Genomic DNA, 16,757 nt, shown 5'->3' with positions numbered 1-16,757 from the left:
TGCTTGTACAGCCCTCAGCAGGGCCGGCCCGACAATGGAGCCGAGTGGGGCAACCGCTCCAGGCGGCAGGCGGCACTTTTGAAGGGAGAGCAATTTTAAAATTCGCCCCTGGGCAGTGGACTGAGCGGGTTAGTAAACGTTCAGCATATAGATTAGGGCGGGGCTCCCACAGTGTCCGTGCGTGGGGCTCTTTCTGCAGGAACATGAGTGAGTTGGGATCTCTCGCCAGCGCTCAGGGGTTTACCTTTATTGGGGTGCTGGTAGCTTTATACTGGGTGCTGACCCAGGGATGGAAGCTTGTTCGTGGGATAAGGAATCACGTGCTGTCTGAGTGGTGGCAGACAGATCTGAAGCAGTTTGGGGGCTGGGCAGGTAAGAAAACTTCAAGTCTCTTTAAATAACTGGATTGCAAGTTTTCTCACTTGGCTGAAACAAGTTCCTGTGGATCTGGTGTCCCTGAGTAATCATACGCAGCACATACAGCTAATATTCCTTATCTATACATTGTTTTCTAGTTCACTTAATCCAAGTAATGATAATACACTATTGTATACCATTGTATTAACTCAATGTAAACATTACATACAAAAAGCGAAACCAGATTATAAACTGAACACTGGGGTGGGGAGGAAAGAGTAACTAGTTAATGGAGGAATCGAGTAGATTTAGCTTTAGAAAAGCCAAATGATTTTGTATATGGCATACAAGATTAATATGCAATATATATATATATATATATATATATATATATATATATATATATATATATATATATATATTTATTTCCAGTCTTCATACTCTGCGGGTGCCAGTTCAACAAATGAACTGGCACTTTAATGTATATGGAAGCTGAGAGGTCAATTTAAATTTAGGGAAATACATGGGGTGATTCTGCAGAAAATCTGGTAAAAAGCAAAGTCTGGTGTGTAGTGACGTCATCACTCTATAGAATGGTCTAATTGGCAGAAACGTTTCAGTGGTTATTGTTATAAGACCATTTTTCATCAAATCCCCTTTTATACATATTGGCCAATGTAAGCACCAGCCTCTACGTATACATTAAAGGCTAATGTCAGTCTATAGCTACCAGTTAACATTCAGTGCTGCTGGATGTGCAATGTTAAATTGGGCCAGATAAATACAACTGTCAGGTGGTCATTAGATGCATCTCGGGAATGTATTCTGGCCTATGCCAACTAGGCCCAGGGGGATGCTCCAGGGACCTGTTAGACCAACACAGAGGATGGCAGCCAAGTGCTTAGGGACAGCTGCCCAAGGTAAGGCCAAGTTCAGTGCCTGGTTAAAATACACAGCATTTTTACAATCCAATTAGCAAGTCTCAGTTCTTCAGTACTAAGCAGCGACATGATATAAGATGTTGTTTTCTAGATTGGATTATCGAGATGGCAGCTTGTTTTTCTCATTTTGTCCTCTCAATTTTGTATTAAAAATGCCTGTGGTTCTGCTGCCTGCCTAATCTCCAGATCGCCATCATATATTCTAAACTTCTACTAAGCTATTCTTCTGTGGTTTCTTTCCTTATAGTGATAACAGGTGCAACAGATGGAATTGGAAAAGCATATGCTCGAGAGGTAAGACCTATGGATATCCCGCTTAATGGTTCTAAGCTTGACATCCATAGCATCTGTACCCGTATAACCCCTCAGTTGTGTTAAAACAAACAAACAATTACAATTTCTAATTAACCCCTTAAGGACAATGGGCGGTCCCTAAACCCATTGAAAACAATGCATTTTGAGCCCGTACATGTACGGGCTTTGTCATTAAGGGGTTAAGTAGATATAACAAATGTACACAAGTGTTCTCGTTAAAATATATGGCAATGGGTTTTAAATTGCTTTATAGATATTATTTTACATTGTAAATCGTTTTTGAGGAATACGTTATACCTACATCTTATCATATATATTTCTTGCAAACATATGAATAAAGTATTTTTAGCAGGTGCTCTCCATTTATAACTTCAGGATTACCCATTAGGCACCATCGGTCCATAGGCTTTAAGGGGACCAGCCATGGGGCAGTTAGATAGATCAGATGAAGTCCCCAAACCAACCCACTCTCTATTATAGTAATTGCTTCATCTGGCCGAGACTTTGCTTTGTTGTGCTACCTCACAGGATGTTCTGGGAGATTACATCATATTGTTATACTCGGCCTCACACAAGAATAATAGAATTACAGGAGTCACCATCTTCTAGCTCCACAGTAACATAAGGGCATAAGAGGAGTGTCTGAATCCTTATGCTGTCAGGAACCATGAAGTGAAGACACTTTGAATTCTGCCATCAGGGGGAAAAATTCCTTCTTGACTCCAAAAGGCAATTGGATTTCTCTTTGGATCAAGAAGCTCTAAAATATTAATTTATAGCCCTAATTAAAGGAGTACCATGTTTTGTACAATATATTGTATTCAGGCAGGAGCTATTAACCTTTTGTATGTGTTCTAGCTCTGCAGTTTCAGCCCAATTATCCAACCAGATACCATGACTAATGTAAATCTATGGAGAAGCAGACATCATTTGGATTGTCATAAGAATCAGCTTAGTGTAGCTTCCAAGTCTACAGATAAAAAGTTATATGTGTATTTTTTTGCTCAAGAAGATAATTTTTTCCGTTTAAGATAGGCTGGAGGTGGATGATTTTACACTAGTGAGAAATTTCCAGAAACAAAATACAAACTTTGGTTTTGTTGGCGAATCTTGTTAGCCCTGTGATTAATTTCCATATGTTCAGAAAATTCTTTTTTTTTTAATATTTGTAAAGATGTAAAGCACAGACCTATACAATAGCATGTATTTAAGCCATGCCAAAGGCAAAGTTGATCTGATTACGGCTAACAAACCATCTCTTATGGTTCCTGTTCGCAGCTTGCCAAGAGAGGTCTAGATATTGTGCTGGTCAGTCGTACTTTGGAGAAGCTCAGGAATGTGGCAGAGGACATAGGTAAATGGCTACCTCTTTGGAAGGAAACTATGTACCAAGAACGCCCTGTGAGATGTATGCAGTAACTGCTAATTTATGAAGTAATGCATTACCTGCCTGCAGCAAGAACTTTGCTTTTTAGCAACGCAAAGCCTTCTTAATCATGGCGGGGATACAATCTCATGTTCTGATAAGAGGCTCACACTGTGCAGGTAAGCGACAAAAAAAGGCTGCAGGATAGACACAAACTTCCATAGAGTTGAATGTGTTGGTTTCAAGGGAAACCTAAACCGGTCAATTGAGCAGTGGCGCTCTGGGAGTTTTGTCTCCCAAGTTTAACCCCTTAATGACAAAGCCTGTACATGTACGGGCTCAAAATGCATTGTTTTCAATGGGTTTAGGGACCGCCCATTGTCCTTAAGAAATCCTGTATAGACTACTGTGCGTATTTTAACAATCTTTCCCTTTTTACAGAGCAAGAATTTGGATGCAAAACTAAAGTTATCCAGGCAGATTTCACAAGAGGTTCGGAATTATACCAGAAAATTCAGGATGACTTGAAAGGGATGGAAATAGGAATTTTGGGTAATATATTTCTGAAATCTGTGAGTGTTATTAAGGCAATCTCCAGAGTGCTGGATTAAGTTCAGAGAACTCTACTGATACAATAATCTACTCTACAATATTGTACATAAGCTCAGACTGTGCTGAATAATCAATATGTAACTCTTAAACACAAGTTGATAATGTGTGTGTGTGTGTGTGTGTATATCCATATATTTTTGGTGCATATGTGAATCAGTTTTTTTGTGAGATATATTAATATAATAGTAATATATATATACTATTATATTATAGTTGATTTCAGATTTAATATATTTATATTATAATATACATACAGTCATGACCAGACATCGGCAGTTTCAGACAATTAACCCCTCTATTGCCAGACATGACTCGTTTTCAAAAATTAACCCCTCAGTTACCTAAACAACAATAACGAGGTGACAGATTGTTGGACCTCAGAGTCACCATTTTATAGCTAAAGCTCACCTTTTTAGGAGTTGATTTTTCATTATTGAAGACCTTGGTAAGTGCTTGTTTGCCACAAATAAACAATATTTAAATTCCTTCTTGTCTCTCAAAAAAATTTTTTGTAAGCTCTGTTACAATTTTGTTCCCAATCCACATTTTATCTTTTTATGTTATTTTTTTTGTACTGAAAAACAGACCCATTCTCTTTTGTTTCACAGTGAACAATGTAGGTATGATGATATGTGATTCTCCTACAAGTTACTTGGATACTCCAAATATCGTCAAGGTTAGATTCATGACATATTCCCTGTTTTACTTTCTCTCCATATTTACATAGTTCAAGGTAAGAATAACTTTTAGATAAATTATATTTTCAAACGTTACCATAGTCATTCCCCTGTAATTATATGAATATAGTCAATAGTCATTATACATTTTCTATTCTGACAGGCTCTTGTGGACACTATTAACTGTAACATGCTATCGGTATTGCAGGTAAGTGCTTGTCCCTTAACATTACTTTTTGTTAGGATGTACAAGAAATGGCATTTAAGAACATAAATACATTTGTAAGAAGTTGGCACACCCTGCTAAATATCATACCTTCTGTAATTCTAAAACATTTGTACCATATGGCTACTTTACCTAAACAATAAATCTTTGGCTATAATTCTGCTAACTCTTGATAGCAGGTAACATGTTACAAAATATTTTTTTTAACTCTAAAACAGCCAAACCAGGGCTTTCACAACATAAAGTAATGATGAATATTTAACCAAGTAGATGTTGTTAACGATAATATTGATGAAGACTCAAAAGGTTAATGACCCTTATATCTTTTCAGATGACTCGGATTGCCCTTCCTCAAATGGTGGAAAGGTATTTTTTTTTAAATATTTAGTCGGGGACCTGATAAGTTATATAGGTTATGTATTAGTGGTTGTCACTTCAGGCTTTCTGTGTGGCAGAAAATATACGGTGTAATCACAACGGGCAACGAAAAAAATGCACATTCAAACTGAATATTGGTAAAATATTTTTAATTAAACAGCAATTTAAGTTAGACTCATCCTGTCCTCTGTTTTCCAGAAAGAAAGGTCTTATTATAAACTTGTCTTCAGAGATCGGGAACCATCCTTATCCAATGACCTTGGTATATAGTGCTTCTAAGGTATGGGTTTTGTAAGTTTAGTTTTTTTTTTCCTATACATCAGTGAAGTAAAATAACTCTGTTTGCTTAATGATACTTCTAAATCAATCCAATTCCAATAATTAACTGTTTTTGCAAGTTGTTGATCAAGCTATCATGAACTTATATGTATAATAATACCCAGTCCTTTTGGTTTCACACACTAACTCAAACTACATAAATCCACAGAGTATACAGTTAAAAGCTGTAGCGTAATATGTTATCTTTGAATCACAGACTTATGATTTTTAATCATGGCGTCTCTTGCTGCTTTTCTTGTTTACTGTCACAGGCCTTTGTGGACTTCTTTTCTCAAGGACTCCACGCAGAGTACAAGGCGAAGGGGATCATTGTGCAGGTTCTTAATTTAAAACATATTATCTTTCTTCTCAACTGCACACGTACTTAATGTTTATTTAGCAAATGCTATCATTCCTAGTATGGCCGTTGGGTATGCCAATTCGATATAAATATATAGTATATAAAACCGCAGGGACAAGCCTTGGAACTGTTAAAGTGCATGTGATGGCTAGAATCTCCCTTTAATACATATGATTGCTGAGTGTTCCATTTAAATTAACACTTTATCCCCCTTGCAAATACATGTAGGCTCTTAAGAGAAATGCATATTACAGCTGGAGTGCCCCTTTTAATTTATACACAGTCATCTTAGAAGAATCTTGTTTGGACCACAGGTTGAGAAACTTTGAAGCCTATCTCAGTATCATCATAGGGTATATATACCCAAATATTTCTCCTAGCAATCAGACTTTAAGCTTTCATTAAATTAGGCACAAGTAAAATGTGAATGCAGATGTAAAATGTAATTTAAAGAATTTATTTTTATGAATTCAGCGTGATGCGGGAATCTGTTCTACTATTACTATGCACACGTTCCTGAATATGTATGATCTTTTAATATTCTGATTAAATGTTGAAGTATAAAAGAAATGTGTTTTAATTTAAAGCAAGATTTTGGCATTTTGCTTTTAACTTTGCTATTTGGTACTGTTCAGCGAGAATATGGGTCATAGGGTCTTATTCACTAAAGAAAGAATGGATGAGGAAAGTTTGCAGAAGAGTTGCAGTTTTAACTTGACTTTGCTATAACAAAAGAGCTTGTCTGGCTCTGTATGTTTAGTTAAATCAGTGTCTACTAGCCTACAGGATTATTTAGGATCCTTCTTGCTGGAGAAAATTACCAGGGTTGTCCCTTCATAATGAAACGAGGGAGTAAAATCCAGAAATGCTGCCAAATCTCACTTTATTGAATACACCCTACAATGTCAGGGTGTACCTTGCTTGCAGTTTTTTTTTCCTCCATAGTGAAAATTAAAAGCAAACAGCACACGGTTACTTAATGTTTTACGTATAGCACAAGATAAGTGCGTTTACTGCTGGACTATGTTACTCTGTAACTGTCTGTTCTATCAATTTAGATTTGAAAGTGTCGCAACAGCTGAAAAAAGTAAAGCTTGTAAATAGTCTGATTGAATTACTTTATTTTTTTAGTTTACCAACATTGACAGGATATCTCATTCTCATGAAGTTGTAGAGAGAGATTATTCTGAACAAGTACCCTATACAAGAACTAAACCTGTCAGATTAGTTCACTATTTAGGTAGTTCATTTTACATGTGACCATCTCATACGATCAGGGCCTTAAAGTCTTATCTCGGTATCATTAATGGGACAAGTTGGAAATCTATACCGTAATATGTTACTTAGTAGATATATGGATACACCATTCACCTGGTAAACGTTGTTTTATCTTCCACAGTGTGTGATGCCACTACTGGTCTCAACATCATTGACTTATAAAATGAAAACCAATATCTTTGTCAAGTCCCCTGATGATTTTGCCCGTGAATCTCTAAATACTGTTGGTTATACAAGCAGAACAAGTGGTTGCCTCTCTCACTCGCTCCAGGTATGTATTCTGCTGCGTGAAACAAGAATAAAAAAGTATTGCTTAGTCTTAGACATTAGCTTGTTTCTGGCAAAACACTTTCCTTTGACCCCTTAGGGACCAGGGTTTTTTTTATATCCTAAGGATCAATTTTACCTTGTTTAACCCTTGATCCCTGTTTCCATATTTGAACCCGCACAAATTATACATACTAAAATAGGAATTTGTCAGTACTACAGCTGAACAATGGCCCAATTTATGTTGACCAACATATCCTGATTAGTCATATTATATACACAAGAGGGTCACGTCCATGCTTTGCATATTACCCTATATTACTATTTTTAATACTGTTTGCATAAAGAGTTCCAGCAGTGATTATATATATATATTTTACTTATAGTGGATGGGCCAAGGGCCACTCTTTTTTTGGCACTGTTTTCAGGAAGTGCTGTTAGACACAATTAATCGACAGGGAGGTGTCTCTGTGACTGCAACTAAGTCAGGAAATAGCAGGACTTTTTCCCCCACACTATAGAACTATGGTTTTCACTCATTCTTTGTAATTCTACTTTTTTGTTTCTCTCTTCATTATGTTCAGTAATATCCTTAGTAAATTGCAACCCATACTTTTTGGAGATGGGAAAGGTTTTTTAATTATATTCATATAAGGGTACTTCTTACTTAAAACAGCTTTTGCTTTAACCCCAGGGATCCTATTAGCACAGGGAAATCCCTGTGATGTCTCTGTCGATATCACATGTTAGGGTCCCACTGTACAGCAGTCACAGGAATGCTACAAGATTGCTCTGTGACAGATTGATCGCTGCAGGTTTAAAAAAAAAGTCTATGATGTAGGGCAGTGATGGCGAACGTTTTTGGGCCTGAGTGCCCATCTTTGTGCATCAAAACAAGTTGCAGACCTCAAAGTGCCAACACTGCATATTAAACATGGAGAGGACGTTTTGTCGGTACAAAATGACTATACACAACAGTATGCATCAATATAACATATTAATAGAAAGAGATTATTTTAGGAAAGGCAGTGGGACCCAGGGGACATTTCAGAGGACTGTGGGAAACAAGAGATGCAAACTATTGAGCTTAAATAATAACAGAGAATTAAGTATTAGCTCTTTCCAATATCTGCGGTGGGAGCGGGAGGCATCCGTCTTCCCGTGGTGCGCGCTTCACAGCAGAGCGCCGGAACAGCAATCACATTCCTATCATGCCCAGGCATATCCAGATTCCAGGATGTACTCGCAGACTTGGCATGATAGGAGTATGATTGCCCTATCTACCCCTTCTCACTCCCTTCTGCCCCTTTCCCCTGTCTCACTCCCTTCTCCCTATCTACCCCTCCTAACTATCTACCCTCTCCCTCTTTGAAGTTCACTTACCTTTCAGGAGTCCTGCGGTGGGGGTGCAAGGCCTCTGCCTCCCAGATCTGCCACTGTATGGAACAGTATAGAGTGATGGGAGTTATGATGTACTTTTAGAGCATAATTAGATCATGAAAAAGACATTGGAAATGGTACAGCATAACACCCATCACTCTCACACACATACTCATCCACACACATACTCATCCACGCACATACACCAAACCACACATATATGCCAATCCGCACATATATACCAATCCACGCATATACACCAATCCACGCATACACACCAATCCACGCATATACACCAATCCACGCATATACACCAATCCACGCATATATACCCATCCACACATATATACTAATCCACACACATACCAATCCACTCTCACTTAATGCTTTCCTACCTTTCCTTTCTTCTTCCAGCTTCTTTCCCTCCTCTTCTTCAGTTCTTCTGTCTTCTTCCGGGTCAGAGGGCACAGACAGTGGTGGGCGAGGCTTCAGTGCTGTGCGCCGGGATCTGACAACAAACCCCGGCGCACAGCAGCTGTTGCCGCGCGGATCACAAGGGAGCGGTATCGGAGGTCTTTGACAGACCTCCGGCTCTCGAGTGATTTTAAGCCGGGTTCAACCCGTTGCGAGCCTGCGAGCCATTACTGTCCGTCTCTGGAGGGGTGCCGGGTGCCGCAAGTTGGCACCCCCCTGATGAGCGGCGGCGTCGGACCCCGCGGCGGCGCCCCCTGGAGTGTGGCGCCCTGTGCGTAGTCACGGCCTGCCCACAGAGACGCTCGGCGTGCCAACAGCGGCACGCGTGCCACGCGTTCGCCAACACTGATGTAGGGCATATGTCCTTGGTCCTACAGGACCAGGTTTCTGTGACTTATCCCCTTTGGTCTCGAAAATGATTAAAGTAATGCTTTTACTGTTGCCATCATGGAGCTTTTTTTTTTTTTTTTTCTCTTCACTACTTAAATTCTAAATCTGAAAAGTAGGCAACTTTTTTTACAAATTTTTTTTAAAATGGGTATTCTCTATACACCACACATTTGTAGTTGAATAATGTAATAATTACAATATTACAAAAAGCTAATTTATGATTTTTTTTTTTTTATTTTTTTTTTAGAGTTATGCTTTGGATCTTCTACTTCCTGAACCTGCTTTTAACTTTCTTCTGTCGATGAAAGCTGTAGAAAGTCACTTTGAGAATGTGAGGAATGAGTACAAAAGCAAGAAAGATAAATAAAACGATTCAGTTTCCACACGGATGTATCTTTATATCAAACATATTGTTTAGTTTTTTTATGTCAGAATGTAAAGAGCTGCTTGGCTGATGGGATAATAAACAGTACATGAAGATATATTAAAGATCAGTTGCCAGAGGTAAATTGTGGTTTGTTTTAAAATTTCCTGACAGTTAACAGGTTGCGGGGAGCAAAGGGCCAGTCCTTGAATTCATATACCTTTTACGTGCCCTACGCATGGTGGTACCAGACACACATTGGGGTCTTTTCTGTGATGACTGGCTGCGCCCCGGCAGCTGCTTGAATTGTACAAAGACTGCTGATGTGATATACTGATTGAAGGGGAACTTGTTAAACAATTGCTATGGATTATACATTTCTCTCACAAATCAGGTCAATTTAAAAAAAAAAAAAATCACTTAAGCATAAAAATTATTTCTCTGCTTTTTTCTCCTTAAACTTATGGCCATCCTGAATCTAAGACAAGCATGAGGATCAAATAATATTTGACGTATTTATGGCAGGAAAAAAAAAATTACATTTAAGCTTTGATTGATTGTTTAACCCGTTTATGCATTGTGAGCCCGTACATGCTTTGTCGTGAAAGGGTTAAAATATTTAAAAAGCATTAGTAGACAAAGTTAATTCATTTGTTATATCCTCATGAAAAATGAGTGCATAATTCCATACAAAAAGCTTAGTCTCATCAAACTTTTAACCATTTCTTTTGTCATTTCTGGAGGTAGAAGAGTAGTTAGTTGCTTATAAAACAAGACAAGCACACTGAAATTAAGCTGGTCACGGAAACTACGTATTCCCAGAAACAAATACGCTTCTTGTTGTTCATGCTCCTTACAGGAGTCCCTTATGGAAAAACTGATGAGCATATGGTCAAAGTTTGCACTTTGCCTGGGCCACTTTGGAGTTGCTCTTCCTTCCCAAAGATTTACAGATAAAAGCTCCAGCTTCGATCAGCTTACTTAAATCAACACCCTATATAAAACAAGACAACATACCATAATTAGCAAAACATCCACTCACATATCCTTAGTGCTACATCTAGGGACCTATTGGGTGATTGCGCTCGGCTGTTTAAAGGGCTGGTTACAAGGGAGATCTCTGATCAACCCAACCAGACAACACCACTATGGACCTTAATAGAGTGGATATGATGCTCCGCAATGGAGGGTCAGCTGTGGGGCCTATAGTCTGTGTTTCTACTCTCTAAATGCCTTCTAAGGAGAGATCTTTGGTTGACATTATAGGATAAACATTTCGAAGAACCCAAGAACAAGTCTGTAAATAAATTAATGATCTCTAATATGATTTTTAAAAGGCTGGGACTATGCAGAACAGAGTGTGAAAAGCTACATACCGTGTGAATACCAAGACCATGAAGCATGTAAACTACATCTTCTGTGGCCACATTCCCTGATGCTCCTTGTGCATAAGGACATCCTCCAAGACCTGCTATGGAGGAATCCACCACCTCTACTCCCATCTGTAAAAATCACCAATATGCAAATGAAACAATCTGCCATTATAGCGCCATATAATCACAAAGGATGCTTGTAGTGACTTGCTAGGATTGATACGGTGTAGCTATGCATGAAAACTGAATTACAACCTGAAGCAAACATGTCTGTCTATCTTAAAGAAACTATATATTACTTTATGAACAAATACAGTTTTAGAAAACATAACCAAAATAGTGTCTAAAATGAACTGCAGGTAAGATGAATGAAAATACTAGAAGTACATAATTCACTAGCTTCTAAAACCATAACATATGTATATGATCTAGTGCAGGAGTCTCCACTCTTTCTTTTAATGAGAGCTCCTTAATATTATTGTATAGGTTTCACACAAACTACATAAAAATAATGAAAAAATGACACTTTGGAGATAAAATATATATCTTAAACATTGTATTCACCTTGCTTAATGTTTTGTTATGTTATCCGTATTCCTGGTTGTGCTGCAATCGATACCTACATTACAATCTCCTCTAGACATGAGCTACCAGTTGGAGACTATTAGTCTATGTTCACACATTTAATAAAATACATGGATATGTATACACGTTAACATGTATAAAATTACCTGTAAAGCCACTAATATATTTGCCAGAGCCTGCCCATAAGTATCGTGGCAATGTACAGCCAGAGCTTTAGCTGGGATCACATCTAGTACAGCAGACAACATGTCCCGCATGCTGCCTGGTGTCCCCACTCCAATAGTGTCACCAAGAGAGATCTCATAGCAGCCCATAGAAAACATCTTGTGTGCCACCTGATAGTAAAAAGTAAAATTCAGAACATGTATATAAATCCTCGTTCTTGTGCAATGATAGTAATTGATTTCAAACAGATTCAGTTCTTGGAGGTGACTATGTAGTGTTTGACTATACACATATAGCAGAGAACACTGTTATGTTAATGGTACAGAAAAGCAGTATGTTGCTTTATCGTTTCTCAGCCATGGGACTGACATTTTAACACATGAGTAGGGACTAAATCGGGAGAAATATCCAAAAGCCTTGATTTGTAGTCTGTAACATAAAGGCCTTTTAGATATTTGAGTACTAACCTCAGCCACTTTACTGGGCGATACCTTCCCTTCATACGGACAACCAAGAACACAAGACACATACCTGAAATAATTTCATGCGGTAAGAAGTCAGGCAGAAGTAACACAAGTTGAAATTAACAACAAGCAGCAGGTCACATACATTTAAAAAAAAATAAAAAAATTAAGTGACTTAAATAACTAATCAAGGTGCTTTATCTCCAATAAGGTGAGATGAAAACCACTAAAGGCAAAACAGGTTAAACAAAACATGGTGAAAACACAAGATACAATAACGTAAAACCCTTATTTCTTACCCTCGTACAGGGATTTTTGCTTCTTTTGCTGCAGCTGTTACTGCTTGGAATCTTTGCAAACTTTCCTCTATAGAACAGTTAATATTTTTCTTGCTAAAGAGCTCAGATGCTGCTCCAAAAATGGCAACTTCTTTAGCACCACACTTGACCTGTGATAAAACAGACAATATAGATAAAACAGATCGAGAAGACATTTTAGCAAAAGGTGGAACAGGTGCCATTTCTAGGTTTAAATAATAAACATATCAGGGTTTATTCACTAATGTTGACATGAGAGTTGTGGTTTCAACACTATTCATTATATAAACTGTGAGGTTTCTCCAAGAGGGGCTGAGCTGGCTAATCAATGGGTAAAGAGATTTTGATGAAATCCCTGCTTTAACCTTCTGTTGCCTAGTATTTTAAAAATATATGTTGAAAGACTGCATGAAAAGAGTGGTACATAGCAACATTGTGGTTATTTATGTAACATTTAGCAAAATTATAAATTATAGTTTGGACTATATGTTACTAGAGGCATCTTCAGATCTAGCAACAAAATGTAGAACATATACTCCATACTAATGTAAATGTTGTGACACCTATTAAAATTTAGGTTTAACAAGCAAACTAGAAGGTTCTTACCGCAGACTGAAATCCTGTGAGATTTGGTGTTAGGACTGGGTAAGTGACATTAGGTAACTTCTTAATCCCCTGCATCACACTCACATGATCTGCCATCTAATCAGAAGATAAAAACATATATTTTTAAAGAATGTGTTGTTTTTAGTCCCACACTTACATTCAGAAATATGTATAGGATGTGCTTGATCTCTGTGCATACCATCACTTTACTATAAGTTCCACATCTGAACCCATACATACCTGTGTACTGTGCCTGCTTCTGGCTCAAAACTATTTTTTCTACTATACCACTCAGCAAAGTATGCACACTTCTAAAACCAGTCCAATTCTTTTAGCCTGTGAACCCTTGTAGTTTGGCTCATACACAGTATATTCAAATAGACATTATATTTTGCAATATAATGGTTAAAGAACTCCTGTACTTGAAAATTAGATGCATTCTGCTATGTAACTTATAAGCATTAAATAAATGCCCCGTGCTCTTCTCACATACCTGAGGTACCCATTTCGGAGACACAAAGCTGGTTGCCTCTATTGATTGCAGTCCTGCTTCAGACAACATGTTAATTAGCTGGACCTTAACTTCAGTAGGAACAATTGCCTGAAAGACATGTTACTTATGAGTAAATACACAAGATTCTATATGCTACACCAGGGCTCGAGAAACCCCTGGCACCAGGTTGCGATGGTGACTAGAAACCACTTTCTGGCACCAGATTGCGATGGTGACTAGAAACCACTTTCTGGCGCCTAGGGTTTTGCAGGGCCACCTAATGGAGTAGCAGTATCTGTATTCAATCTGCAAGGGGAGCCAGAGTTCTAAAGAGGTGAGACCCTATTGGAAACTTTGCCAAGTTTATTTTTTTTAAAGGACGCGGCGCCATCTTGCGAGTGGCAAAATCATGCAGTGGTGGTTGTGTCTGCTCTCCGGAGTGGCCACAGCACTATCGAGGCATTTCAGAGACACCATTGAAGTTTAGGAGGTGATTGTTGATCGCTTTTAAAACGGGCCTCCGTCACCATACAGCGTATGGTGCACGATGACTCCCCAGGGAGAGGGGTCAGACATGGCCCCTGAGGCCGATCTCGGTGTTGCTGAATGCCTCGACATGGAAGCATTACAGCAACACCGTTTGGGTGCAGAAATCGAATGTAAGTGGCTTTCTACACGCGTTTAAAGCCGTGACGGTCATGGCACGTCAATTGTCACTAACTGGATGTTTGTGCATGATGTGCCTGGACCGTCAATTGTCCTCAAGGGGGTTAAATTGGTTTGAAAAGAATAACAAGAATCTCAATACTGTGCAATTAGGCTAACCTGTGATACATTGGTAGTGCTCACATGGCTTGAATTAACCAATTAATGACGGCTTTTATGCTTAAAATGACACTTTTATTCTCTGTTTCTTCTTCTCAATGATTAAGACAAGAGAGCACTAAAAGCACTTATCATCAAACATAAGATTTCTAAAGGGTATAAGGCCATCCTTGTAGATCTTGGTTTCCCTGTTAGACATCCACCTAGCTTAAGGCTAACCTGTAGCGACCTGGAGTGATGGTTTCAACCAGTACCACATGCCACACACTAAACCAAGAAGGGCTTTATGTGTAAAGTCCAAGGAGAACATGGCTGATCTTTTCCAAACCCTGCTTAGTAAAACCGCATTCATTCTGAGAAAATGAACTACGGACAGGTGAAACCAAAATTCTTTGAAAATGCAGCCAGTGATATATTTATAGGCAACAAATTGAAGCTTATAATGAAAAGAACACCTTACTTTTAGTTAAATATAGTGGCGGATCCATAATATTGTATGCTTTGTTGCCTCTGGTACTGAAATAAGAGTATTACCAAGGCATTTTACAGCAAAATGTGTTACACAGTGTCACAAACTGTATATGGGGCAAATATTATGGGTCTTCCAGCAGGAAAATGATCCAAAGCATACATCCAAAAGCACAACATAATGGTTGAAAAATGCACTGTTATTAATGTGTCCTGATTGAAAACCTCTGGAAAGAGCTAAAATCTGCAATTGGCTAAGTAAATCACGAATAGTTTGTAAATTATTTTTATCTGTGTTGATTTACCACCACTTTTCTATAGTTTCTATTCCTTTAAACAACACCGGGAGCCTGTTAATTTAAATTATATATATATATATATATATATATATATATATATATATATATATTGTATATATACACACAGACACATGTAAACATACACACACATGTAAACATACACACATGTTTTCCTTGTAAGGCTATTGTCTGGGACAACACACAGACACCACCCCACATCATAATGTCCCACAAGATCTTCCTTTGTACCTTTTCATTTTGCAGTCCATCGCGTGGTCCAACCTCCACAATTTTCACCTCTTTTGGTAATGTGTAATTGGGTAAGGAACTGATCTGTAACATCCAATTTTCTAGTTAGCCATGCCATGAAAATGACAAGAACACAAGAAACAGGGGGGGGGGTATGAGTTCTATTTCATCATTGTACTCAGCAGAACCCAAAACCAATAATATATAGGTAATGTCCCTCTTAACTAGGAGTGGGAAATGGTTAGTCCATCATTTTGACCAAACCATCAGTATGAGATATAGTGCCACCACTGCAAGTTAAAGATGCATTCCACTGTGTCTCGCAAACACCAGTGTCAACAATGAAAGAGTATTTGTCATTCACGCTGTACATGGTCCATAGTTAAATAAAATTGACCCACTTATCCAAATGCTCATATTTTCTATCTGCGTCTGAGCTCAGAAATTAAAAGGTTTCAAAATACCGGTATATATTTTCTTCATAGTTTATGATTATAGTTTTCTAGATAAAACCCATGAATGAGCAACCAGATATCGGCTGTGGCGACCTGCCTTTGTCATTTTGGATGGCAGGAGAAGAGGGTCATCGGAAGGGTAAATAAAAACATTCATAGGTTCTTCCAGTTCCTCATTGCTTAAAAACGTTTAAATGTCAACAGTACGTGCACAATAATGTCAGGTAGTGTTCTCAAGTCATGTCCCAATATTATTACGACAGAGGACACCCTTCACTATGTGATTTCGACTCATCAGAAGTTTCTGCCTTAATGTGCAGGACATAAGACGAAGGACAGTACAAATAAGTACATAGGTTGTTGTAAACACAGTAAGTATACACATGTCGTTGTTCTGTCAACAATATGATATTGGAGAACACAATTGTCATGTAATTGTACTTTAAACAGACGTAGCTTCATAGAAATTAGACTCGTAATACTCTCTGGGGGCAGCGAGCGAACTGCAAATAGTTTACTCTCTGACCTGGCGCAAGACAGCTGCGGGTACCCGCCTTGCACCCAAACCCCAGGGTACAGCTCTCCTTGCAGTAACTGCTATCATGGTCCTTCCAGTAACAACCTGCAAACTCCAACTTCCGCTTCCGGTATGGTAAGAAACGCGAATTTGCTACAGAACAAGTCGGAAGTGTAAGTCAGATGTTACAGTTTCTTTCGCCATGGCAACCAATACATTCCGCCGAGTCTCTCCTTT

General features: G+C 38.4%; 2 protein-coding genes across 2 annotated transcripts; one reads left to right on the top strand and one right to left on the bottom strand.

Annotated features, from left to right (window-relative positions):
* Positions 1-164: 164 nt before the first annotated feature.
* Positions 165-9,849, top strand: LOC128490427 (very-long-chain 3-oxoacyl-CoA reductase-like). Its single transcript, XM_053462287.1, has 11 exons — positions 165-372; positions 1,546-1,592; positions 2,892-2,967; positions 3,421-3,531; positions 4,200-4,267; positions 4,432-4,476; positions 4,826-4,860; positions 5,071-5,152; positions 5,463-5,528; positions 6,951-7,100; positions 9,588-9,849. The coding sequence occupies exons 1-11, from the start codon at positions 204-206 to the stop codon at positions 9,705-9,707; spliced, it is 969 nt and encodes a 322-aa protein (XP_053318262.1). The 5' UTR covers positions 165-203; the 3' UTR covers positions 9,708-9,849.
* A 577-nt stretch (positions 9,850-10,426) lies between these two features.
* On the bottom strand, positions 10,427-16,655 carry HMGCL (3-hydroxy-3-methylglutaryl-CoA lyase). Its single transcript, XM_053462285.1, has 9 exons — positions 16,530-16,655; positions 15,549-15,632; positions 13,708-13,815; positions 13,215-13,310; positions 12,591-12,739; positions 12,295-12,358; positions 11,809-11,997; positions 11,081-11,206; positions 10,427-10,698 (listed from the first exon to the last, which is right to left on the bottom strand). Exons 1-9 carry the CDS (start codon positions 16,605-16,607, stop codon positions 10,597-10,599), a joined length of 996 nt encoding a protein of 331 aa, XP_053318260.1. The 5' UTR covers positions 16,608-16,655; the 3' UTR covers positions 10,427-10,596.
* Positions 16,656-16,757: the final 102 nt, after the last annotated feature.

Source organism: Spea bombifrons, chromosome 4, assembly GCF_027358695.1.
Source record: "Spea bombifrons isolate aSpeBom1 chromosome 4, aSpeBom1.2.pri, whole genome shotgun sequence".
Lineage (NCBI taxonomy): Eukaryota > Metazoa > Chordata > Amphibia > Anura > Pelobatidae > Spea > Spea bombifrons.
The sequence above is the reverse complement of the archived record's forward strand: the minus strand, read 5'-3'. Positions and strand labels throughout refer to the sequence as shown.

Excerpts from the sequence above, each read along its gene's own strand:
- LOC128490427 (XM_053462287.1), top strand. The coding sequence starts at position 204 with ATGAGTGAGTTGGGATCTCTCGCCAGCGCTCAGGGGTTTACCTTTATT. Across the intron at positions 4,861-5,070 it reads CTTCCTCAAATGGTGGAAAG|AAAGAAAGGTCTTATTATAA; the intron begins GTATTTTTTTTT and ends TCTGTTTTCCAG. Across the intron at positions 7,101-9,587 it reads GCCTCTCTCACTCGCTCCAG|AGTTATGCTTTGGATCTTCT; the intron begins GTATGTATTCTG and ends TTTTTTTTTTAG.
- HMGCL (XM_053462285.1), bottom strand. The coding sequence starts at position 16,607 with ATGATAGCAGTTACTGCAAGGAGAGCTGTACCCTGGGGTTTGGGTGCA. Across the intron at positions 13,311-13,707 it reads CTCCGAAATGGGTACCTCAG|ATGGCAGATCATGTGAGTGT; the intron begins GTATGTGAGAAG and ends TCTTCTGATTAG. Across the intron at positions 12,740-13,214 it reads TCACAGGATTTCAGTCTGCG|GTCAAGTGTGGTGCTAAAGA; the intron begins GTAAGAACCTTC and ends GTTTTATCACAG.